General features: G+C 42.0%; 1 protein-coding gene across 1 annotated transcript in view; it reads left to right on the top strand.

The window, feature by feature from the left end:
• Positions 1 to 10,281: 10,281 nt before the first annotated feature.
• The window catches only part of Tox (thymocyte selection associated high mobility group box), a 276,136-nt gene continuing 258,897 nt past the window's right edge, over positions 10,282 to 27,520 (top strand). Inside the window, exon 1 of the mRNA XM_041657265.1 lies at positions 10,282 to 10,707. Within this exon, the coding sequence (XP_041513199.1) occupies positions 10,606 to 10,707 (102 nt within the window). The 5' untranslated portion in view covers positions 10,282 to 10,605. The remainder of the gene's footprint in view (positions 10,708 to 27,520) is intronic.

The following is a 27,520-nucleotide window of genomic DNA, read 5'->3' as shown; positions in this document are numbered from 1 at the left end:
ACTTGCAGAGATCCAAAGAAGCATTTGATCCCCTGTAGTTATAGACTGTTGTGAGCCATTGTGTGGCTGGGAACTGAATCCAAGATCTTTGCAAGAGCAAAGAGTGCTTTTAACCACTGGGTCATCTTTCACCAAACACACACACACACACACACACATTTCTTTTCACACAGTCAGGAATATGTTAAGCTTACTATAGCAATTTTGTATTTTAACAACTTAGGCCAATTTATATGACTGCACTAACAACTTTGCAATATATCTAATCTGTTGCCAAGACAACAAAGTCCAGAAGTTCAAAGTGTAATGAACTGTATATGCCTGTATTCAAATTCTGTCTCTTCTGCTTACCATTGTTATGAGCTTGTTTTAATTATTTTGTCAATATGCAGCAAAAAGAAAGTGGCCTGACATTAACTCAGTTCAATGAAATGAATAATTATTGAAGACTTTCTGCATGTAGGAAACTGAGCCAGACATTACCAGAGCCTCAGAGATTAACTGGACACCATGGTACTTAATCCAAGGCATTTTATCTAACTGAAAGGGGGGATGGGATAATACACATAAAAGATCTTCCATCAAAGAGTCACCAAGTGCACCAGTGAATGAGAGGACGGACACTTCAGGTTGCCTGGGACAGCCCAAGGGAGATCACCAAAAGGCAGAGGTGGGAAAGAGTCCAGGAATAGGATGCAAGAGGCAAAGCAAGCAGAATGCCACAGACGAACAGTCTAGAAAAGCTAAGAGCGCATGAACAGAATGAGGGCCACTTGCTTTCCAAAAACACAGAAGTTGATCAGAATCTAAATTCCCAGGGAAAGGAAGTTTAACTGAACTCCAAACGTGGACAACATTCCTTTCCTCTGATATGTAACAAACACCTCTGGAAATTTCCAGAAAGTGATTAAATACTACCGTACACTCTAGATATAGAGATACGGCATCAATAGGAAGTAACTTTATGAGGTTTCCTATTTGAAAAGAGCGAGCCCAAACTTTAAATGGAAATTTATAAATTAATTTACAATTTTTAAGAATGCATTTGAACTTTATCACATTTACCAAGAAGCAGCCTCCATGAAAGGCCTCTTTGCAGGAGTTGAAATAATTAAGTTGGAGATTCAGTGTACCTTTTCAATCATTTAATTTATAAAAAAAAAAAAAAGCTCATTCTGGTTTCTCTGAGGAAGAGATAAACCACAGTGAAGGAAGTGGCTGAGGCTTTTTAGAGCACTGTATTCACCATGAAGTATATGACACTGTCCCCAAAGAATACTATTTGCCTTTTCAAAACTATTTTTTGTACTTACTTTTATTCCAGATATGGGTAGGACAGAAGTGATGGAAACACAATCTTGAACGAAGAAGAGGTTTTGAGCAAATCATGACACCGTCAAGAACTCTCTGCAAACATGGAGGGGCAGCTGGCAAGGTTTTGCTGAAGTTCCATCTGATTTGGGCTAGGTCACAGTTTGAGTAGTCAGGTAAATACAATCAGGAGGAAGTTCTTCCTAGATAGAGCTGTCAGTCACTGCAAAGTCTCTTGAGCATCTAAGCATTTGCAGGGCAACAAACGGTGTGTGTCAGGGAGTGGGGGTGATGGTAGGTGCTTAACCAAGGCAGTCTATGCTCCAATTGTCCTTTAGACAGTCTGTTTAGCTCAGACTAATGAGAAGACAGATCTCTGAATGCCTGCAAGGAGATATAATGAACATTGGACCATAGCAATGGTCCTGATGGAAGATGATAAATTATAAGAACTGCAATTAATTTCATAACTGGATGCCAAGCACTTACTAGATGTACATTCTAGGTGGTTATAATTCACACATACATTGTGTCTATCAAATAATATGTGCATAAATGCATGCTGGGTTTAGAACCTGAAGAAATACAACTGGATATAGGTGTGGGTATTTGGAAGAAGGGCCCTGGGACCCAGAACATAGAGAATGGGCCTGGGTTTGAGAAGAATCCTAAAATGCACATTATTGAAACCATGAGAGAAGATAGCCACCAAAGGAAGAGGGTAAAAGAACTTTTGTAAGCTTGGTGCCTAGTACTACTATGTCTGGCATCCAGTGAACACCAGTGGGAATGTTGAGTGGATGATCCACAGTGCAAGAGAACAGATAAAGCCTACCATCCTCTCCTGGAAATTATCCTCACACTGTTGAGTTCCATGTCCTAGCCTTGCTCTTGAACTTCACTGTGTCTCAGTAATCAAATGGCTTCCCCCATCTCCCGGTTCTTTTTAACTGGATGTTCCCCACGATTTATTTACTAAGACATGTAAAGTTGTGGCCCTTGGTTAGTAGGCTTCATGTCTCACGGGGAAATCTACTTCTAAAGCTCCAGGAAAGTTGGGTAATGGGATGAATAAGGAGAAATCAAGACTACCTGAAAGGAACAGTTATAAATTTAGAAGAATGGTTTTTGTGGGAAATAATTCAGGAGCAGGATTCCAGATTGCTGAGCATTAGAGAATAGTTGTGTGGGGCAAAGACGAAATCAGGCATATTTCAAGAGGTTTAACAGCAACATGGTAGAAAGGTGTAGAGTGATGCCCAATGAGAAGTATTATCAAAAGCTTTTGTTGAGAAAGGGGGAAGGTTCTTCAGGCCAAGAGCTCACTACAGCAGAGAGCTTTATCCTTGCGACTGTGTGCTGTGTGTCATGGAAAACAGAACGACAAAGTGACCAGGATGCTATGAACCACCCAAATGTGAGTTGTGAGAGTTTGTAGAACCTACTAAAAAATATGATGCCATGGCTGAGTGCACAAGAGAAATAGCTCTTCTTGGAATAATAATAATAACAACAACAACAACAACAATAATAAAAAGCTGAGCAGGTGGCTTGGACTATAGATACAGTCTTCTTGAACAATTCTTTTATCAACCTGCCTCTAACCTAGGCCCCCCTACCTGCATAGAGTGGCACTATCCTTGTTTTAAACAGTGGGAAAAATGCTACTTCTTTTAACAACTCCTCCCTGCTCCCCACGCCTAATGAAATACATTATGGAACTCAATCCAGAAACTATTAAGGCAATGAGTTGATCTAGCCAAGACTGATTTTAGGTTCCTATTCTATAAATTAAACTTGTCCTAAAGGAACTTGAGTGTGAAACCATTATTTCCCATCTAATAACAGTGAGCATGCATATATTTAAAATAGGATACATTATGAAAAGAGAGCTGTGAAGTGTCCAAGTCTGTCACTCATAATCCAGAACCATCCAAACGGTTCCCTTAGTAACTGGCGTCCTTCTCTTAATCTCATAGGAGGCACCAAATAGTAATAAGGGTCCCTGAGTTCCCTTTCATTTGTGACCCACCGTCTTATTTCACAGAATAGTTTCTGACCCGTATTATTGTTTTGTTTTTGGCAATCTATGTGAACTTTTATTTCATTCTCAAAAGCCAAGAACGTGGAAATCCCAGCACAGGTCCCAACCGCTGGTGACAAAAGGACAGGTCACTCTGGACAGAGAAAACAGCAGAAGAAAACAGAGATTGGTGAGAAATACGAGCACTGTGGACTGTGCCAGGTGTGTTTTATCATAGACCAGGGCAAGGGTTTTCATAGTGCGAAGCGTATTCTAGAAAGTTTTCAATTGTTCTAAAAATCCAATGTATTAAATTGCATCTTGTATCTTTTTAAATTTCATTTTCTTCCAGTATTGGAGACTGACTCCAGAACCTTATGTTTCAAGTGCTCTGTTGAAGAGCAAAATCCCCAAGTCCTTCATTTGTGTTATCGAGTTTTCTCAAACCCGTCACAATGACCTGATTCTACATTTTCTAGTTACAGTCTTAGTTTATATGCAGATCTGTGCTTTCCTAATTTTAGTTTAGTATGAAGCTATGAAGCAGGCTTAATGTTTTTTACATGCGGATATGCAAAGTTTGCAATAGAATTGATTGGAGATACATTGATTTTTCCTGTTGATTTATTGAAGCAACTTTGTTGGCAAATCAATTGACTATGTATATGTGGTCATATTTGCAAACTTTTCTTGTTCTTATTGCTCTGTGTGTCTATCCAAAGACTAACATCACTTGATTTTCATTCTTGTACCTTTAGAAAAGCATTACAAGTCAGATAAAGTTTGCAATTCTTTACAAGTTATTTTATGTATTTTTTCTTTTTGTAAATAAATTTGAGAAAAACTTATAAAGTAAATGAAATTTCAAACAAAATTCTAGATCTTTTGCTGCAAATAAGTTTGCCTCAATTGACATTTTAAGGATATCAGGTGCCCAAACTGTTAGCAGTGGTTGCTATTTTCATTTTCTTGGTCTTCTTTCATTTCTCTTAGTGTATATATCTTAAATAGTTTGTTGTATTAGTGACTAAGTATTTCTTTTTTTGTATTATAGGCATTATTGAAATGCAGCTATTTGTTACTGGTATATACACATGTAATTACTTTTGTAATATATTATGTGTAAGTCTATACTTTTCTGGATACATATATATATTTCACAAACGTAACATGGAAGAGGCTGGAGAGATGAAAGCATGTACTGTTTTTGCAGAGTGCCCAAGTTCTACTTCTCATGCTCATGTCAGGCTGCTCACGACTGCCTGAAACCCCAGTTCTACAGGATTTGAGACCTCTGGCCTCTATGTTCACCTGAACTCAGGTGCAGTAAACACACATGCGTGTGCGCGCTCACACACACACAGAGAGACACATACACAGTCACAAATACTCATAATAAAAGAATAACAAAATAAATTCTTGCGAAATAACATTGACTACAACACCAGTTGAATGTCAACAAGGATGGAGGAAACCTCACAAGGCCCCACTTTAGATGAAAAGCTAGAGACAACTAATAGCTATGGAAAAGGGAGGAAGGGAGCTTTCCCAGCGACAAGCCGCTGCCCATGCAGTCAACCCTAAGCAAAAGTGTGACTGAAGCTCTTTAGATGAGTCCAACTATGTTCAGATGTGTCCACCCAGACTTACACCTAGATGGCATCTTTCCAGAGGAGAATCTGTGATGCATGAGGTTATTGACAAACCTGTACAGGCAGCCAGGTTTGCAATGGATTCTCTGTAGAGCCCTGACTCCAACATCAAAGGCAACTCTGTGAAGCAGAAAGTGGTGGCCTGCACCTCTAGTCCCAGCTCTGATAGAGCATTACTTGAACCTAGAAGTGTGCGGGCACATTAGACAACATAGTGAGACTGTCCTACAAGCAAACCAAGCAAAAGGGAAGGAAAACATGTGTGTGCTGTGTGCTGAGTCTTCTGTGCTCCAGTGCTCACACAGGAAGTTCTTGGAGGCGGTGTCCCCTATTACTGCTGATCAAACCATCCATACTCAGCATTTTAAAGCATTACATTGTCTCTCTACATTGGCTTCTCTAGATAGGTCCTTTAATCTTTCTTAAAGGCCTTATTTTTCAAAGCTTTGATCATGTGGGAAAAAAAAGACAAGTTCCCACCCCTCCCCAATTCCTTCTGGATATGGGTACCAAAACTCTCCCATCCTGTGCCTTCTGTTTCTGCACCCAGCTATTGCCTTCCCACTTTAAACTGAAGTATTGCAGTTGAAATATACCTTTTTGAAAGCCCAGCAATAGAAAAACATAGCTACGAAAACATTTCAAAATACGATGTGCAATGCACAGATACACCAAAATTCTATTTCCTTTGTATTCCCCTAGTTCCATTTGGGGTCCTACTTCATGGGGAAATATGAGTCTTGATTATCCCTTTTCACCAAAATAACATTGGCTCAGGCAGGAATATTAACTCAGGTAAGCAAAATGACTCTTGCTTTCATCTCAGCAATTCCGCACCTACTCACCTTTCAATTGACTTTTAACAGAATTTTAGTTTGCATTTAAAAAAAATCTATTTAATTGCATTGGAAAAGCACTTCGCTGTCGTGCTCCGGGCCCCTACCATGTGATGCAGCTGCTCCTATTTAAGGGATAATTGTAGTCTCACTCTCCTACAAGGAACTAATTTTGATTTTGAAAGGATTTGTCCTCACGGTTATCCTGATGAGAGAGAACTGGATCACCGCAGTGTAAAAGAGCTGAATAGTCCCTATTACCGTTATTATGCCTCAAATGTTGGATATTGTTGAAGATCAAAGTACTATACCACACTCAATGGCGAGATGTACATGCATGGCACACTTCCCATATTATGTAAGAAATACTGCATTTTATGAGTCATTGAGTGCCATGTGAGGTATCTGCACACCCCGTAGCATTGCCTTCAAACTTTCCTCATCATTCTGAAATCCTTTATTTTCTGGTTGAAAGACTTACAATCTTGTCATTTCTCACTCGCCTCCCCAGGAAATAAACTTCACTGCATTCTCTCCCTCCACTCTAAGATAGTACTTATTGCACATCATTCTTGTTTACATTTAAATTACTTTAGAAGAAAATGTTAAATAACCCTGGACAGCAGCGAGTTCTAACCAGTAAATTGAGAAATTGTAAAGGTTCCCATCAAATCCATTAATGATGTTTTTGAAATCTTTAAAATGTGGAGCGCTGAGTGTTGATTAAGATTCTAAAGAAACAAACGCAGAACGTCTCCCATAATGCCTTTGGGAAGGCAACTCTGAGCACACCTGTATTAACAGCGTGCTTTGCAATACAAAGAGTCAAATGCGAAAATATCCAGATCTAGTCTGAGACATAGTAGGTGTTTTACAAGTCAAAATATTGGTCTTAAGACACTAACATTAGCAAGGAGAGGCCTAGTTTATGGACACACATTTCCTCTCAGAGTACATGAAGCTCTTAATCCCAGCAACCAACTGTAACCCGGAGGAACACATTAGAGTTCATGAATGCTCACTTAGAGAGACCAGAAAATGCTGAGGCTCCATCTCTAAGTGGCCAGGGCAAATGAAGTTACCCTGTAGAGGTAATCCTTGGTGGCAGGTGGCATCTAACGAGGACCCAGGACGACCTTGCATGTCTAGTAACCTTTCTTGCTCTTGTCATTTCCTGTGTACTCATTTTGGCAACAGACCAGTGGTTTCCATCTCACCTGAAGACTGACGCCAGAGGAGAACTTTAAGCCAATCCTTAGGCCAGGCCCATCTCTGCATGAAGGGACTCAGCATTTGTGGGGCTGGTGGCCAGGCATGAATGTGTTTGAAAGCTATAAGATGACTTCACAGAAAAACAATTTGGAAAAGATGATTCTAAACTGTAGCTCATCTGGAGCAGGACCCATTTGCAACCACTTGTGCTTTATCTTACATTATAATTTTATGTTTACTTATTTTATTTGAGACAGGGACTCTTGTATCCCAGGCCAGCCTCCAATTTTCTGTGTGGCTAAGAACGACCCTGGACTTTTTGATCCCTTTGTCCCACCTCGTTCTTTTTCCTTACTTAATTTTAACTAGCGTACATACAGTATTAAATTTCATTGTGACATCTTCAGACAAAGTTGTTTGTGTTGATTTTTTCCACCTCCGTCCCTCCCTCCGTGTACCCTTGTGCTGTACCTACTTACCCTATTTTCCATTTCCCCATCTCTCATGTTCTATTGCTCTCCCCGCTTCCCACTTAGTCCCATCTCCTTCCTAGTTTCATAAATTGTGGGCATGCTCACTCTGGCTTTTATCCATGTACATGATTATTGTAAACTAGGAACTATATAACAGAAAACGTGATTTTTGCCTTTTTGAGTTAACTCACCTTCTAGCTCCATCTATTTTCCTGAAAATTTGTTGATTTCATTTTTCTTGACTACATAGGATTCAAATGTGTATAACGTATGTGTGTATATGTGTATATCACGTTTTCATTATCCATTCATCAGCTGACGAATGTCTAAGCAAGTCTCCAGTTTTTTAAATACTGTTTTGTTTTGTCTGTTTTTTTTTCCAAAGTCATATACAGCTTTGTATATCTCTCTGTCTTTGGTTAGTACTATACAAATAAATGACTGGAGAAATAAGTGAGAAACTTAACATGCTAGGAAGAGAACTCGTTTGTTTTTAAAGTAATATATACTTCAAGGTGGAGCTATTCAAATTTCCCTCTAGTGGTGCAGACTATCAGCATTCGGTCCATTGTAGACCTTATGTAGGATGCTATAAAGCTGTGGGTGTTTTTAATTATTATATCAACATGACTATGCTCTGATATTTAAATCTCTAATGATGAAAGTGCTTTCTTCCCAATAGCTCAAATTCCTTACTTTGCAAAGTTCAAGCAATTCACTGTGACTCCATCCACTTTTTGCTGATTGTTTGCAATTCCCTAGAATTGGAGTTTTCTATAATGGCCACAGAAGGAAGTGGGTATGACACACCCAATAGGTCCCAGGTATCAGGACCCTCACAAAATGCCACTCCAGCAGTAAACCTGTTTCTCTGGTGCTCACAGGGCCAAGCAGAAGCTGATTATGAACCCTAAGAAAGTTCTTAAAGCTCAAACTTCATATGATGTTATTTGGTGATAATAAATATCTGTTGGTGGCAGAAAGTTAAGCTGAGATACCTTTCATTTAAACCTAAAAACTTTTATTATCTTGGGAGGACACACACACATTTTAACATCAACAAATGAATTATAAAGTCAGTGATATGAACCACAAAACGTGGCCGTAAATTTTATTATAAAGATCTTTATTACAGAAAAGATCACACTTTCTGCTTGTAGTTTGGGACTCAAAGGGTTTAAATGCAGAGTGAAATCCTTCCTGTCTTCTCTCTCTCATCTCAAGTCCCTTGCATTATTTTGGAGATAAGAAGCTATGTTCTTGTTAGTTGTTAAAGGAAATCAAAGACTCATCAGAAAGAGGACGCATTGGAGGGGAGCAATGTCTGAGGAGAGGTTCCCAAAGGTCTTTGCCTAGGGGAGAGGCCCTAGGATGCTAAATTATCACCCCCAGATCTTCGTATTTGACTGGTGCTTGTAACTATAGGGGGTGAGAAACCTTGAGAAAGCAGTAGAGAGCTACAGACTGCCCCATGTTCTAAACGGGTATGGGGGCCGCAATTCAGTTTCCATATATTCTTTGGCTCCAGAAACTCAGAACGAGCTTTTGGCTTCTTTTCAGGATCTTAGGCACCTAAGGTGTGTGGCAGTGAAGAACTTACTCTTGAAAGGTAAACACTGCCTATTGCCCATGCCCACTTTGACTTCCTTCTGAGGACTTCCCCGGAGGGGTCCGCTGGACAGTGACCAAGGGTTGTCACAACTCTCTCAGATGCCGGTGGACACGATATTAAAAGTTTTTGGGATTGAGGAACTAAAATCAAATCTTGATAATATGTTTGTCCCACTGACCAAGAGAGAAATGGGAAGAGGATTGCGGGTCCTGGAGGGTGGGATCGGGATGGGGGCTCTAAGAATTATATTGGAAGCCCAGCTATGAAAGAACTTCCAGAGGCAGCTAACAAACCCAGGCGAGTTCCCTGTAGCTCCTGGCGTGCTGATAACTGTTTCCTTATTTACCCTTCCAAGCACCCCTGGGGTCTTTTTGTCAGTCAGGTTTAACTTCTGTAAATCCTCTTGCGGAGTACCGGAGTACCGAAGCAGGACGCGGAGCCCTCAGAGCACCAACCCCAGGAGCCCTGCTCCTTGCCCTGAGATCAACTAGGGTCCCTTGGCCTGTTGCCCACTCACATCAGGGAGAGGTCGCGCTCCCTGCAGAACCCGGAGCAGCACTACGCTGCACACACCCCTCCACCTCCCGCTGGGAGCCGAGGATGGCAGTGCAGCTACTCCGGGCGGGTAAATGGTAGGGGGGCTCCGAGAAAGGGGTGGGGCGGGGGGCGGGGCTGAGGGGTGCTGGGCGGGGTGCGCCACAGCGCCCCCTTGCTGCGCGCTCCCTGCGGTGCCCCAGGCAGCCCGTGCTCCGACTCTCCAGCCCCTTTGTGTGATTTTTATCCATCTCCACAGCACCCACCGCGGACGCTGCCAGGGGTCCCGCCACTACTGCTCGGGCAGCGCTCCCCTCCTCCGCACCCTGCGCTCCTCCCTCGCCCGGTCCCCGGTCCCCGGTCCCCCAGCAGCCGCCTTTGGGCCGCGTCCCGCCGCTGTCGGCACCCCGCCCGCCCCGGGGCGCTAGTCTCCTCAGGCCCCGATCTTCTCCTGGGTCCCCCCTGACTCCCCCATCCCAGGCCTCTAACGTGGAGAAAAAACTAAAAGCAGAGCAAGGCAGAGTCTCCAATAAAACGCCCAGTACCTCGAGCCCGAGCGCGAGTGCCGGGCGGCGAGGGGCACGGGAGGCGGGGATGGGGCGGCGGGCGGGGGGGACAATGAGCGCGTGAAGTTACCTGCCCGGCAGCGGCGGGGCCGAGAGCGCCGGGGCCCCGCGGACCAGGCAGGCTGCGCGCTCGGCGTGGACGGGTGCGCGCCGCGGCTTCGGGGGGAGAGTTGAGCGCTTTTCCACCCTCTATTTTTTTTCCTCTTTTTTTCTTTTTTTTTTTCCTCCTCTTCTTAAACCACAAACGGATGTGAGGGAAGGAAGGTGTTTCTTTTACTCCTGAGCCCAGACGCCTCTCTCTGTTCCGTCTAAGCTTGTTTTTTGCTGAGCACTTTTTTTTTTTTTCAAAAAGGAAAAGAAAAGGAGTTGCTTGATGTGAGAGTGAAATGGACGTAAGATTTTATCCACCTCCAGCCCAGCCCGCTGCTGCTCCCGCCGCTCCCTGTCTGGGACCTTCTCCCTGCCTGGACCCCTACTATTGCAACAAGGTGAACGCTCTGCTTTTGTCTGCACCGATTCTGGCGGCTCGATCCCGGGAGGGGGGCGGCGGTGGCCGGGCCGCGCTGGGGGCGGCCGGGCGGAATGGGTCGGCTCTCGGAGGCCCGTCCCGGGCGCGTTCGGTCGCAGCCCGCGGCGGGCGGCGCTGCGTGCGCTCGGGTAGTAAATATTGTGGAGCAGCTCAGGGGGTTTGCCAAACAACGCGATTGTGCGGAAAGTGACAGGATTTGCTCGGATTCTTTCCTTCCTGCTGTTCGCCACCAAGGATCCCTGCTTAGGTTTTCCGGGAGACATTAAAAAAGAGCGAGCGATTGAGAGAGAAAAAACACGGAATACTTTGGGGGTGTGTCCGGGGTCCGGGAACTGAGGCAGAGTACGAGAATTCATTTTATTTTTTAGTTCCTTCTTCTCCCTCCCTTTCTTGGACAGCCGGGGCTCGTGGCATCGCTTCCTTGCTCCGGATCACTTGCAAGAGGAGCAGCCAGGAGTCGGGCTACTAGGACCCCTGAGGCTCTGGCGTTCCTGAAAATTATTCTATAACTCTTTTGTTTTCTTTTCCGGCAGCAGAGCCGGAGTTCCAACGCTGGCCCTTGTGGCCCAGGGCTCAGTGGGCTAGTCGAATTATGCTTTGGGGAAACAGCTCCCGTTTGGGGTGCGTGGAAATAGCAAGTTCATTGGAAGCCACGGTAGCGCTTCGCGTTCAAGTGTAAAGCTCCGACACTGGTCCCCAGGCTGTAGTTGGGCTACACCATAGTTGGCTGACCACCCAGTGAAAGGGCCACCCGGGACAGGAGAAAGGCATTTCATGCTGGTGACCCAGAATGAGGACACTGGCAGAAGCTGGTCCGGAGCTTGGCCCAAGGATAGGACAGTCAGAGGTTTCTAGGGAAGTCTTTACTCTCCTGGCTTCAAGCAAGCAAAACCCTAGAGGAACACCAAGGCTCGCTCCCAGGAGCAGCCATAGACCACAGCTGTCCTTGCCTGGGTCTTGTTGGAGGCATCTAAGTAGTCCTGGCCTACAGAGGTTGGTGGGGAGAGTTCTCTAAAAAACGTGGCGGGCCTTTGGGTCTTCCAGTTCTGGCTTGATGATAAATCCCCAGATTCTCCCAGTCCCTTCAGGCACTACTCATCCAACTGTAGGTGAATTCCACCCGAAAAGTCTTTTGGACTCCCAACATTTGTTTCCTGGGGAGCCATCACTTTTACATGTCATGTAGAGGTGTTTAGTGGGCTGCACCCCCAGCCCCTGGGCTCCCTAACATGAGACAGGCTAGTAGTTCTCGGCCCTCAGATTTGGTTATTACACACACACACACACACACACACACACACACACACACACCTGTGCAGACACACAACACACACACAGACACAGACGGAGGGAGGGAGGGGGGAAGGAGGGGGAGAAAAGGAGGAAGAACCCTGAGAGTTATGAGTTATGCAGGCATTACCCCGTGGAGAAACAACTGGATGCCTTGTCCACTTTAATACTCAGGAAAAGAGGTGTGTGCAAGAGGATTAGGAGTTAGGGAAGTGGGTAAAATAGAAAGACTCACACACAGGGAGCCCTTGAGTCAGAGACAAGTTGAAAGGTACTGGAACTTCAGTAAGCAGAGGCGTTTGTGCCAAGGAGTTTCACTATTTGCTGGTGACACCATTCTTGCAACCTATAATCTGTTCTGAGTTTAAAACCCGGGGTTTTGTGCTTGTTACCTTTTATTTTGCTTTATAACAAGACTATGATTACTTTTTTCTTTAAAGTAGCAGGTCTATCTTGGAGATTAAAAGACCTGTTGTGTTGTCGCTACCAGAATCAAAAAATCAGCCCCGTTTTTGGCAGTAAATCTCCACAAGTCTGATTGCATTTATCAGTGAGTTTAGGCTTCCCCAAAAGAAGGCAATGACTTGAATACACATTTCACTCGTCATTCTTGTGAAAGTAGGGTCACATTTAATTTAAAAGTTAAATGCTTTGGAAAATCAGGAATTACTTCAATATATTAAATCATTTTCCAATTAAGTGCCTTAAATAATTTTAGAGGGTTGCGCTGTGAACTGAATAAATTAATTTTGAAAGTCTTCACCAGTTCTTTGCTAGCTCATTGAAGTTCCTTTTAAGTCACCCTGTGTGGAAGAAGCAAACTGTTCTTTTTAAATGCAAATTAGCCATCCTTTCTATAGACTAGTTGCAAGTCTTCTATTTAACTTACCCAGGGAAGAATGGATTTTTAAAAATGCAAAGTCATAAGACTTGTTTCTTCCAGTAGAGAAAGACCTCCTGGATATGTTTCTCCAGGGACTCTCCTGCCCATCCCTGTGTCACAGTCTATCAAAGATGTTTGTCACCGATCCTTGATTGTATAAAATGTACTGAGGTTTCCAGATCCCACAGAAGCCCAGGCAGGCACTTGGTTCCTACTCCATCGCGATTGGCATTGGTATAAAATTCCTGCCTAGATCCACTATTTGAATTGCTTGGGACTGAGTCAATTAGTGCTCCTTTTGCAGCGATGTGTGGCGATGTGGAAGAAGAGGGGAGAAGTTTGGAAACGTGGAAAAAAGAAATTCGTGTCTGGCTTCAGCAAAACCCAAGTTGGGACAGAGAAACAAGATTACGAAGTCAATCTGTTCTCCTTCTGAGATGTAGTGAAATAGAGTTCATTAGAAATAACAGTCACTTTGCTGGGCTATTTGTTTTGAACAGGTTGATAAGATCATAAATTGCTAATTATCTTTATTTTAAACCTGTCAGCACTGTACTGTTTAAAGTTGGTGTGCTAAGTCCCGGTGGAACCATAACTTTCTGTGCCCTGGTGTCTTACAACTGTAAATATAGTTTTCCGGTGGCATTTTTTTTCAACGTCAGAAGAGACCCTAATTGAGAAAATGAATATCCTCTTTCTGAGCTTTTCTGAATTGAAATGTGGTTGTTTTACTTCGCTGACACTTCCCAGCCCCACGGCTCTGTGCATTGCCAAAACACTATTTAGATTTTTCAGTTAATAAACTCTGTAGGAGGCACATTAGGAAGCAGTTTAACCCGGTGCTCTTTTGTGAGAGCCCGGCACATGATGAACACATCACAGTGCAAACTGGCCTTCACTTCCACGTAGCCCACTGGGGGAACAAGGCAAATGGATTCGGTTATAGCCAGCGAGAGAGGTATCCCTTCCTGTAGGCAAACTGCTACAACTAGTGCCATGGTGCATGCGCTATCCTCTATGTAGGTCAGCTTTTGAAAGAGCGATGGAGCTCAGAGACTGGCCAAAAGCATGTTCGCTGGAGGAAACAGCCTACACTTCCTGCAACTGAAGCCTTAGTTCTATTGTAGACATTGAGAGATGTGTACCAGAGCAGAGTTTCATCTAATTAGACTATTTTAAGTAACGGCGTATTCCTTAATTGAACTGAATGTTACCAAAAGAAATTAGATTAAATGAGCTCCCAATTGGAGTTCAGTAGCAAAATATAGTCCTATTTTTTTTTGTTCTAGTTGAAGATGTCAAATCATCAGTTTGAACGTATACCTACAGAGCAATGACAGCTCAGTTTCTTAATGCAGTGTCATTTCCAAAGACTGTTTTCACTGATTTCATGCTAAAATGGGACAAAGACATGGCACTTGTTTCATTTTTGCAATGATGTGGTGTGTTCTGTTATTGCTCAGTATCTGCCCACACATAAGGAGCAGTAATACAATTATGTTATGGCTTGGCTAATGCCAGGGATACTGACCTCGGCCAGCAGTTGGGAGCGGGGGGAGAATCATAGGGTTTACAGTCCACAGAAGCTGCTTTTATGGGCTCATTCCTGAGTCTTCCATTGGTGGATTTAAAAACTGGGAGCCCTACACGTAAACTCAGGCTTAATACTAGTTACCTACAAAGTCAAGAGTGGTCGTTATTTGGGATTCTGTGCTTTTGATTGCAATGAAAATGGAACGTGAATACTCTTTCCATGTAAATTCGAGAGGAAAGATCGTTTGTGGACAGATATTACAGCTGTGATAACTTTTGAGTAAAGCAATATTAATCATAGTCTCTATGGGGATCTTCTTTGAATTTATTTCCCTTATTATATTGTGGTATGCATTGTTCTTTAATGTGGCAGACCGCATCATGCCTAAAATACAGGACTTGCAAGCACACTGAGATGGAGCCATTATTCCTGTTTTGATGAAAAAATGTAAGAAGAAGAGGAAGCTGAAAGGAGGGGAAACAGGAGGGAGGAAGATGGAAGGGGAAGACGGGGACTGATGTAGGCAAGTTAGAGTGTCATAATACATTAATTTTGTCTAAACTGCTAGAACTTTTATTGATTATCTATGCATCTATCTATCTATGTATCTATCTATCTTGATACTCTGTGCATCATTTGTATAATCAAAGCTTCCTTGGGAGTTGTATGGGCTGGAACCTTATATAAGATGGATGATGAATTTATTTATTTAGACAAGAAAGCATAAAGCAAAAAATCATATAATTTGGGACACTAAATATGAAAGCATAAAAAACCTTTAATTGTAGTTATCTTGACTTTGTGAGATGTTTTAATGTCACCAATCCCAGTTTTTAAGTGTGCCAAAAATTACACTTATGAGGTCTGCAGAGATGGTATTTTTAACACAGCATATGTGGCTTAGTATTCTGAAATTTTATTGTATATTTTTACAGTTACTGGATGATAATACTAAGGAGACTTGATAGTTTGCTTAGGTATAAAATCTAGAGTAATATTTAATATCTACTTGAATATGTAGTGTAGGGCTGAAATTATCTTTGTGATGTGCTTGCAAAGAGGTTAAGAACAAGATAGCAGTAAAAATAAAATTGAAACAAGAGGAAGTAAGGAAGTTGATGCTGCTTTGGTGTATGGGCTATTTGTGGTCTTTTCACAGTATTTTGTACATGTGATGGGTTCGGTTCAGGAGGGATAGCCTAGGATGCTGGAGGAGAGAGATGTGTTTGGGTGCCTAGGCTTTTCATAGCCTGCCCCACAGCCCCTCTCCACTGCCTTCACTCCTTGATCAACCCTGGCCTGGATACTGTCCTGCTCATTTTCATTCTTCATCTGAGCATGTGATGGCTGTGTTCCCTGCTCTCAGCCCTCCTCCTTTGCAGGCCTTTTGACTCGATGGTTATGGCTGCCTTGTTCCCCTTCCTGTTAACATCATCACATAATCCTACTAACCTATCCATTCTTCCTGAAGGACCCTGGTTGTATTTTATGGCTAATTAGAACTGAGGTACTTGCTTACTTTTTCCCAACGCCCACTCCCAGTCCCTATCCACCCCAAAACCACAGTCCTCATTTAATGGGCAGAGAAACGCAGCTGGGGTGCTGTAGAGGAAAAGTGGCTGTGACAGTGTTTTCTAGGCCATTGTCTTGCTCCTACTACCCAATAAGCTTAGAGTTTCGAGATGTACTCCATGGAGCTTATCCCCCAGCAAGAAAGCTTCTGTTGCACTTCAGAGCAGTATAGAAATGAGACTGTGGCCAGGCAGTGGTGGCGCACACCTTTAATTCCTACACTTGGAAAGCAGAGGCAGGTGATTTCTGAGTTCAAGGCCAGCCTGGTCTACAGAGTGAGTTCTAGGACAGCCAGGGCTATACAGAGAAACCCTGTCTCAGAAAAATAAAATAAAACCTGAGACTATGGCCCCAGTTGGCACATATAGTAAGTTAAGCATGTTACTCTTCCAGAGACAACATGCTTACCATTTGCATATATTTCTATAAGAACACCCACAAAAAACTAAAATGGGAAGAGTGAGCCGTGCAGCGTTTATGAATTAATCACATCACATTTAAGTGTTTCCAAGAAGTTCTATGTAGGACTTGTTTTTCATGTCCCAATGAATATGATCTATTGGTCATCATAAGTTGATTAAACACTTTTGCTTAGACCAAAACTCATGCAACCCAATCCTAGAGTCTATACTTGTAAGGAAAGGAAGACTGACTGCCATGCATACTGCCATAGATACTGGAACCTCAACCGCCCCAACCACAGTTGTTACCTGCAAGAAGTTTCCATATGAAATGTCTAGACACAATGATTGTTTATGGTGTTTATTTAAACTGAATGTTTAATTTTTTTTTACAGTTGTAAGGATGCCATGCTTTTTGTTCTATTTGTTGTTGAGTTGTTGACATCTTTTCAGTTCTCCGGGATGTGTGCTTTTCTGACTCAGTGGTCCCTGGTCTGCTCTGGTCCATAGTGATTAGCTTTAGGGGAAGGAACCTGGCTGGCATGCCAAGTGATGCAGCTCACATCTGCTCTAATGAACTTGAACAGTTTGGTTCTAATCCTTCTATGCCAAGTTTTGTTCTGAAGAGCAATTTCTTTTTAAAAGCAGTTGAATTATAGACTGCTTAGTAATGTGGTTTGTAATAGAAGTGCCAACAGCCTGTTAATTAGAGCAGCACTTCCATCATGCTTGGCCATGCTCAGTCCGCATTGACCTGCGTGAACTTCGCCTGGTTCTAGCATGTGTTTCCCTAGCACCTTGCTTTTGGGAACAGGGGCATCATAACACTGTTTGCTTGGACACTCAAGTTAGCAGAATAGGGAGGGGCAAGGCCCTCCCAAGAAGAAACTTCTCTTCTTCATGATGGAGGGAGCAGAATTTCCCCCATTGCGCCTCAGTTTGATCTCTTAAGAGTTTGCCTGACTTGATGAAACAGTTCTAAGACAATTTTTGATATCAGCCTTTAGTTTCCATTTCACTCAGGAAAAGTCATCTCTGCTGTGGATTTACAAGGCCAGACCTCACGGCACCCATGCCACTATGTGCTATTTCTCTTAGCCATTTTTTTTTTTTTACCGAAAAGTTTTAAGTGGGTCTTTTAGCCAACTGTCTGTTGTTTCTTCTCACCCTCAAGTTGTGACCTTTTATAAAATCTGTATTTAAAGGATTCCTAATAAAACAAAGGCATGCTTAACTGTTGAGAACCTTTGCCAGTGGCTAGGGAAAATGTGAAATGTTTGGAGAAACCAAGTGTATTCACAAGCTCCGTGTGTCTGCCCATGATAGTAATGAAATCAGCTTCCATATCAAATGTCCTTCGAATGAGGTCATGAATGCCACCGTCAGCATTGTCTTCTCCAGAGAAATTGTGAGTGCACAGTATTTGTGTAATGTATGTATTTGGGTTTGTGAGTGTGTTTCTGTTTGTGAGTGTGTTTCTCTCATGGTCCCCAATCTATTTCTGACCATAAATGTATGGGAGACTTTATCCTCACTGACAGACTCCATCAATCAATGTGTACAAGAACAACAATTAAGGAAATCATCACAGCTACTAGGAATCCCCAGTGATTACTCCCTTTTAAGGAACTTAGTCATATTTCAGAGGGGAAGATGCTTTTGGACTTTAATTGGACATGTGCTATAATCTAGTAGTATAGAGAATTAGTTCTTTCTGAGGAAAACTTTAGGTCTTTCTCAAGAAAAGACTTTTTCTTTTCTTTCTTTCTTTTTTTTTGGATAGTTTGGGATGAGACCTCATAATAAGCCTGTTTCATTTGCTTCTAAGTAAAATAAACCCAACCCTGAGAGGTTGTGACTCCCTCCAGTTCTGCTTGTCCTTGTCTAGAGAAACCTAACTTTGTTCTGAAACTGGCTTAAAGTTCTGATACTAACACTTCGTGCCTTGTTCTTTCATGTGTCCAGGATCTCCTGAGCCTCGTGTTAATTAGAAGCCAGTAGGAATGGGTTCTTTTGTGACCCTTTGGTAAAGAGATTGAGTGGTTTGAAGAAGAGTACGCTGTAACAAACACTGTGCTGGGCTCCTTTCTGCTTCTCCTACCCTGATAGGGCTGTTCTAAAAACTTTCACACTGGTGAATCTTTTGGATGTTAGTGAAAGAGATAAAATCTTTGGAGGGCAAAAGAGAAAAGGGGAAAGGTGGGATCTGCCTTGGTGTGGTTTGTGATCCCTTTTCTGAAACATTGGTAAGTCTCTCTGGGAAAGTTTTCTTTTTTCTTCTCCACAGTCAGAAGCCTTGTACCTAATGAGAAAGATGCTAGATATGGGGCCAGGTGCCTGATCTGCAGTGTTAGAAGATAGGATAAACGTTTAGAAGAACCCACGAGGAGAGCCCCTGACTTCAAGGAATCAAGGCCACCTCTCTGCTCTTTCCTTTGATATACAAGTCAGATATTTGCAATATTATATGAATAATGAATTAGTGAATGGCTCAGCTGAGTCTACAGAAACTGCAGTCAACATTAGAAGACTGTGCCGCCTGATCTCCTTAAGTCTTTAACTCAACGAAATGGTTGACATAGAGAGAATTGGGGAAGTTTTGCAGGCATTGGTATCTTGTCAGCAAGGTAAATACCAGTTCTTTTTGAAGTCAGTACTCCATAGTCTAAAATGCCAGTAGCAATTGCATAAAGAAAAATGTTAATAATAAAGAGGCAAGATAACCTTTCAACAAAAGTATATTTTATCATTTGGCAGATGCAGTCATGAACATTAATCATGGAAACCTGCAGATAGTAAAAGCTTAATATCAAAGCTAATGATTTATTTTATGTTAATGACTTTCTGCTCGGGCATAAAAGACTGCTCGTAATGGACTCTCAGAGCTGTGCTTGGTTACTAAGGCTAATGGCATAATCTTTCCTCTCCCAAAATTAAGCTTCTGAAATAAATTATGCTGTTATTTTTCAAGGTAACTCTAAAAAAATTTACTGCAAAACCAATCTTTTAAGAACTGCTTAAAGTAATCAAAAGAAGGCAGGGGGAAATCCCAGCGTAGCTTTTCCAGCTTGTGAAGAGTCTTCCTTAATGGCAATACTAGGGAATTTTAGAGTCAGGCTTGTGCAGCACACCCTGCCTTTTGGAGAGTGCATCTCATACCACAATGGAACGTGCTTTTCTCGTCCATTACCAACCCATAATGAGCCAAGTGGAGCTAAGACACTGGGATATTTCACCGAGACATTCTGAAAATCATGTTTACAATTAGTTATAACCAACATTATATTTCAATAAGAGATAATTTGCCTGTTAAAGTTCACATAATGTGCTAATCATGTCTGGTGGTTAATAAAGGCCTCCTACTCACTCCCCTGGTGGCTATAAAAGGCTATTATATTTGTGGTAGCAGTTCAGGTACAGCTGCTGCGTGTTAATAATGCATCATTGTCCCGCTAATCAACACAGCAAAGGTCAGCACCCCTAAGCACCTAAACCACCTAGGCTCTTTCCAAAATATTTATTAAGACCTTCACAGCGCATCTGTTCATTTTCCATAGCCTCTAGTCAGTTAATTCCACTCCAAGCTACTTGTGTGATAAAGGTTTTGTACCCTAAGCTGGGTCGGAGAAGAGATTAATATATATTCATACTAATCTCCCACAAAATGTTTCCATTTCCGCATTTATTTACTGAAGTAGTGTCCAATGGTAACAGCTCTGAGCCCCTTTGTAATCATGAATTACAATGCAGGAAGAGTGAAACCTTGCATGTTATTTAAGGAGACGTTTAAAAGTAAAACAGCTTTTATGTAACCAGAATTATTTTAAGTACTTGAAGTAAATCAGGCAAGGGGAGGAGATATTAATAATCTAAAGAGAAATTAATTAATGTTGGTCTGTAGACCTGAGGCAGTAGTGAAATACTGTTTTCTTAATTGCTCTTTTGGCATAGGGAAACAACACTAGTAAAAACTTCCTAAGCCATCTTTTCTGCATACAAAGATTATATTCACAGGGGATTTTCATTTTGCTGGAGAACTTTGCAAATCAGTAAGCCAGCATTTATCTGCATTGAAATTAGGCAGACAACAACAATTCATAGGCATGGAGATAGTCTAATTGTCTCCCTGGCCCCTGTCCATGGAAGGTAACTCTTGTTTTCGTGTCCTTTGAGAGAACACAAAGTGTTAAGTGAAAAAGACCTTGTTTTCTCCTATTGCTTTTGTATTTTCTGGCTTTTGTTATTCATTTTGATAACTTTGAGTGTGAGTGAATATCTGTATGAGAGAGAGAGAGACAGAGAGAGAAAGACAGAGGGGGGGGAGCCTTGAACATTTTTCAGAGGAGAAAAAGAAAACAGAACTTTTCCCATCATCAAGACTGCGAGTGGGAGGAGCTTCCGTGGGGGAAACCTAGTGTACAATGGTGCATTTGTCATGCTCTAAATATATAATGTCTAAAATCAAATATGTACAGGCACTGTTGTGATCTATGAAGTCCCTGGCCCAGTGCCATTGTTTGTAGTCTCTACGGTTGTCATACATTGTTCTTTGCACATCATACCCTTACAGCAGAATTTGACACAATTTCCAGCTCTCGGCCCTGCACCATTTTCCTTGCACAGGATACATGAGTTTGACAGGGTGTGTTGAGGACGACCCTGGCAAGCAATTGATATTTTGAAGTGGCAAGCGTTTCAGCAGCTGCCTGCTAGTGAAAAGGGAATGATAAGATATACTGTATTGTTAGTTCCAGGGAAAGCATTAAGGTTTAAGCTCTGTAGAAATGTACACATTATTCGCCAGTGGTCGAGCAAGTCTTTTATGTTGGGAGAGCTTAGCGGTCTGGCTGGTGTGAACTACAATGACATTGGTCAGTAAATGAATAGGAGTACTTTGAATTTGAACTGCTGCCAATTTTGCACCAACAAAGGAACTGACAAAAGAATGATTTTATGTGAAATGCAAAGCACACACAATGTTTGGGGGTGGGGGTGGGGACAAAGACAGCAAGAGCAGGAGAAAAGAAAATCCACGCTAAAAATATTCCCTAACATATACTTGCAAGGAGGCCAAATAGTTAAGACACATCTATTTTTCATGGCTCATCAGCTCAAACCTAAGCTGTTTAAAAACCTGTTGTATATCCATAGGCTTTCAGCATGCGATCCTATGGGATGGAGAGTGTTTCTCTAAACATCTCGCTGAGCCCTGCAGGCCTGTTGGCAGAGTATCAGAGTCACCCCACTGCTGAAGTCCCCAGTTCTCTGTCTCTCTCTGGGAGTGGGAAATTGTACTTTAATCAGTGACGGCACTTTCAGGGTGTAACGTTCATTAGTAAGGCAATTTGTCATGACTGTTAATGGTCAGGATGTAAGTGTCCTCTCACTTATGGGGCCTCATAAGTAAGGAGGCAAATATTTCAACATCCGATAGTATTAACTGGTTTCAAATCTGTAATCAAGGCTAGTTGCTCACAACAGACACAGCAGCAGACTAGCAAGCGTCCTGCATTCAATTTCCCTCCATCACTTTATGGACTTGGGGCTTTAAAGCACACTAATGTACTGTTAGGAAGGAACCAGTCTTGGGTTCAGTGTTCAACAGAAGCTAACTTATAAGCAGGGTTTTCTCCAGGTTCATCTGGAAAGGATTTATGTTCATAGCATTTTCTGTAGAGCTTTGTAAATTGAGGATTTTGATGGCTACAATATTTCTCACCTGCTACATCTTCTCGTGATTACAAAAGTTTGTTCCCCATTGGTTGATAGACTGGACGGTCACTTTGCGTGTGGCTGTAGAGTCCTCATCTATTTTGAAAATTTTCAAATTCAACTGCAAACCCTCCATAATGAAGTAGAAATGGGAGAGGGTTTCCTTTAGTAGCCTGCTCTGTAGGATCATTGCTTGTAGGTCTCAACAGGGGAAAAGGGTTTTAAAGAGACCCCAGGTGTGAAGGCTAGCCTTTTTTTTTAAAGCACAGTTTCTATTTTCTAGATATGACATCACATAGCTTTCCAGATGCAATCTTGTTGACATTTTCATTTTTAATGAAAGAGTCTGGCCCTTAAAGCCTAATGGTTTCTCAGAACAGAACCCGTTCTTGCTGGTAAGCAGAGCTGCTACTGTCTGAGCTCCTGCGGAGCAGTCCATGGGTACGCTTCGCTGAGCCTTGTCAGAAAGCCTTTCCTCATGACTGACAGCCGGCAGGAATGTGAATGGCGATTTTAATTGCGTATCATGTGTGCATATCAGAGTGAGTGAATTCAGAACTGTGCTTTGCTCCATATCTTTGCAGGTCAGCCATGCCAAAAACAGTGCTGTTTGATGTGCAGTTTCTAAAGGAGAAAGGTGTGTGTGTGTGTGTGTGTGTGTGTGTGTGTATTGAAATCATGCTTTATTCATTTCTTAAGTGAAACACTTGTGTTCTCTTAGCTTCAGAGTTTGAAAGTAGAACAAAAATCTATTTCGAGATTTCTTTCTTTTACTCTGCACTTATAGTATGCTGGGATGATGTAAATTCTTCTTAGCTACAAGCTGGGGAAAGTCTGCCCGAACATATTTTTCTTATGGCACTTGCTCTGCGAAGTGTTTCTCTTGCACTGCGCTCACTAACCCTCCCTAACAACACTTTCAAAAGAAAGAAAAATCCTAAGTCGGTGGGAAAATCTACTGAGGTCAGTTACCTGACTAAAGCTTGTAGGTCTTTAGGATGGATAGATCTCGTAGGGAATGAGGTGGAGAAAAGACAGTGCATTCCTGAGACGTAGAGGGTTCATAGTGTATCTGAATTTAGTTTAAAAAGCAAAGTAATTCTTATTGTAAAGTGAAATTAATAAGCATACCAGTGTTAATTTAAAAAATCCCTCCTTGGTTGGTGAAATAAAAGCTGGTGATATTTCCGATAAGAGCTTCTTTGCCGAGATGTAGCAGTGTGCGTCTCGTGTTGAACTTTCCCCAGTGTGATACGCATGTGATTTTAAATGGCGGTAAAATCTTCTTTGCAAGGCAATTTTAACGACAATAACCCAGATGAATCAATAGTTGACTAACGTAAAAACAGAAGCAAATTTTATTTTTTATTGTTCATTTCTTGACACAGGAGCTTACTTTGTAGACCGGGCTGGCCTTGAACTCACAGAGATCTGCCTGCCTCTGCCTCCAATATGCTGGGATTCTTATCGAATGTGCCACCTGCATCTTTCATTTGATGGATGTCGAAGTTTGGTACTTAGTAGATTCAACACCGAGCTGCTTCTGTATTTTTTTGATTAGGCAAGAAAAAGGTCAGTGCCAGGGTCATGTTTAATATAATGGTAATAATAAGGAGGGGGAGGAAAGAATGGGGACCTTGAAGCCTGAGGATGCCCCGAGGAGATTTGACTTTATTCTGGGCTCTGAAATGTTATGTCAACTTATTTTAAAACATACAAAATGGCCACTGATAATTCGGCCGTCCTGTGCTCTGCTGTGGAGTGGTAGCTAAAGGGAGGCATTACTATGCCTTTAAAATGGCAAAGAAAACTCTGTTGTGTTTTAGATATTCCGTTTTTTTTTTTTATGGGGTGACATTTTTCTAATGTTCTAAAAGACTAATTCATACGTGTTCCTGAGAGCTCAGAAAAGGGTGAATATCTTATATGTACTATATATATATATATATATATATATATATATGGGGGAATATATAATATATTATATCTGTAGATAGGTAGGTAGATAGACATAGGTAGATAGACATAGGTAGGTAGATAGATAGATAGATAGATAGATAATATTGATGAAATTTATGAAGTAGAGATCATAGCAGTAAAAGTATTAAGGCCATTCCCATGTTGGCTCTTGCACTTATTGTCTGGTACCATTTCCACTATAAGCTCTGATGTTCAGGTTGGTCTGGTGCAGATCCCATATAAATGCTTGCACACAGGTGAAATGAAATATTTCAGTGTAAGCAAGCTTTTTATATGGAGTGCACCTGCTTTATAGCTTTGGTCTTGGTAACAAGCCAGCTTTGTCTTCATTGTGCAGGAGGCAAGAGAGAGTCTGAGGGATGAGAAAGATCTGGTCCCAGCCTGGTCTTGGTAGAACACAAATAACCAAGACAGGATTGAGGCCCAACTGCTGTGACAGAGAACATGAAGTCATAGTGTGAGGGCCAGAAAAGAGGAAAGGAGTTGATGCCGGAGGCTCCCCTGTGTCTGCTTAGAGGAGGCAGAACTTTAGTTGGCCTTAAATTTTGGGTGGCAAGAAAGAGGAGAGTTACTTCTGATTCTTTGGATCAATTTTTAGACTTCTGTTTTTCTAAGTGACATGAGTCAGGGGGTGCTGCTCAATGGTTGAGTACAGAGACTGGGGTGCAGAGAAAGGGGGATGCCGCTCCATGGCTGAGTGTAGAGACTGGGGGTTGTCATTCAGTGGCTGAGTATAGAGACTGGGGGATGCCGCTCCATGCTGAGTATAGAGACTAGGGGATGCCACTCCATGGCTGAGTGCAGAGACTGGGGGTTGTCATTGAGTGGCTGAGTACATGTTTAGTCTGCCCAAAGTCAAGCTTTTGCAGCCAAACAAGCTAATCAAACTAAACAAACATCTCTGAAGAAACCAAGTAGAACAAGCTTTGGGGTCTGGGAACACATGGTGTCATAGCTAGAGAACAGAGGAAAACCTACTTCTTGTCTATGAAGTAAGTAAACTTTACATAAATGTTAAGATTTAGCCTTTGTTCCCTGCTGGTAGGAAGAAAGTGGGAGGACCCAGGGAGTGATAGAATTCTGACCATCTGAGAGATGCATCAGTGCTAACTATTCACACATCAAAATTGGTTCCCTAGGGGTAAGTTGATCCCAAATTTCCTGAGAAACCGCCATACTGCTTTCCAAAGTGGTTGATCCTACTGCACGCACTGGCTTTGTGGGAGCCTAGGCAGTTTGGATGCTCAACTTACTAGACCTGGATGGAGGTGGGGGTTCCTTAGACTTCCCACAGGACAGGGAACCCTGATTGCTTTTCGGGCTGAGGGGGAGGACTTAATTGGGGGAGGGGGAGGGAAATGGGAGGCGGTGGCGGGGAAGAGACAGAAATCTTGAATAATTAAATAAATAAATAAAAAAGAGTGAAAAAAAATTTTAATGAAATATTGTTGATAAACTGTTCTATCTGATCATACAAAAGACCTAACACTATATTTTAATATGTTGTAAACCCTATTTTGTTTCTCTTGTGCTTAAGAATATCTCAGCTAAATTACTTTAAAATAGCCTTTAATTGAAGCATACTTGGGAGAAGCAATATTAAAAGTTTAATTAATCTAAAAAAAAAATTGGTTCCCTAGTAAAAAGTTAAATGCTGTAGCAACTCTAATCAAAGCATGCTGAGCACTGAATATGAAGAAAGCCTTGGAGCTGTGAGATTCCGGGCTCTGGAAGGTAGGGCATATGATATGGTAGCTTAAACTACTGGAATGAGGTCATGAATTGAGACTTCTGGATGGATAATTGTGTCTGGCTAAAAGGAAGGGCTTCCTGGAATGAGGCTCACTCGCAGAAGTGGGAGTGGTAAGGAGCATGTTGATCTAAGCAGAAGGAGATAGGGAAGTTGGAATGGAAATCAAATGCTTATTGTCCATGTGGGTTCCTCTTTAAAATGTATTTACTAAGAATAGATGTGCACACATGTAATCTCACCACTGGGAATGGACATGCACACCTGTGATCTCACCACTGGGCATGTGAAGGCAAAGTGATACTGTGCTCATGGCCAACATGGGATTGAATATTTTTTAAAAAAGGACCCAATTCTTTTTTCTTGAGAGGAGTCACTGCTAGCTGAATGAGGGTGCCATGGGGTAAGTTTTGACAACTTTCATAGCTATAGGTGGCTGTGTAATTTTAGAAGTTGTCTGCTTTAGTCAAAAGGAGAGTTATTTAATGCACTCTACAGCACTGTCTTCCATATGAGAGTAATTTTGATTGATAAATCCAGATGTTGGTGACAATAAGTCTGCCTGGTGTAGTCTTCATAGCATATCAAATGAACAGGTTAACTAATAACCTGTTCTAATTATGTCATTATATTTACTGACATTTCTTAGTAGTGCTCACTTGAAAGCTCTTGCTCAGTGGTAACTACTAGTTAGTAATGGTAGCAAAAGTAGACAACATATTAAAGTGTTCAAATTTGTTCAGAACCCTCAATCAACATTTTTTTTTTTGTCTCTCAGAGTTTTCTGGTAGTTATTTGCCAGTCTCAAATTTTTTAATCTGAAGTAGCTTAATGGATGGGAGGGAATCTACATGTTGAGGGGCAGGAGTAGGAAGGATGAGCCTTTATCTGGCTAGCATTGGGTCTTCTGAGAACTGTGTAGCTTTGGGGCAGTGCTTGCATGCTAATCCATGGTAGAGCACTGGCCTAGGATTCTTTAGACCCCAGCCCTGGAGACCAAGTGGGTGTCATGTTATGCACTGCAGGGCGTCCATGTCTGTTTGCAGTAAATTAATACTCAATATCACTTAGAATTTAGTTAACTACTCTATTCTAGGAAGCTGCCTGATTCCTCAGCATAGCGTCTTCCTTCAAGAAATGAGTTTGAGCCGGGCGGTGGTGGCGCACGCCTTTAATCCCAGCACTTGGGAGGCAGAGGCAGGCGGATCTCTGTGAGTTCGAGGCCAGCCTGGTCTACAAGAGCTAGTTCCAGGACAGGAACCAAAAAGCTACGGAAAAACCCTGTCTCGAAAAATCAAAAAAAAAAAAAAAAAAAAAAAAAAAGAAATGAGTTTGAGAAACACAGGGTGACATGCTGGTCTTTTTTAGCTGTTATTAAAACTATTAGGTTGAAGGACCTGTGTGACTTCTGTTATATTTTCTCTCCAAAGAAAAATGAAGTATTTCTTTCATCCTAGCCCTTTCCCTCACCACCACAAATTTTCTACTATGATTGGAAGACCAGCAATTATGAAGAGGGAAGATGTCAAATAGCTTGGAAGTAGTTGGGAGAATAAATTGCCTTTGTCACATAATGAACTGATGATGAAGGTTGGTGATGAATAAACATCTTTGAGTATACTCTTGTCTTGTTAGGTGCCAGTATAGGAC

The sequence above is a fragment of the Microtus oregoni genome, unplaced genomic scaffold (assembly GCF_018167655.1).
Source record: "Microtus oregoni isolate MIOR12 unplaced genomic scaffold, Mior012 000008F_ref0000371, whole genome shotgun sequence".
In the NCBI taxonomy this organism is placed as follows: Eukaryota; Metazoa; Chordata; class Mammalia; order Rodentia; family Cricetidae; genus Microtus; species Microtus oregoni.
Note: the sequence above shows the minus strand (reverse complement) of the source record. Positions and strands in the feature narration are given on the sequence as shown.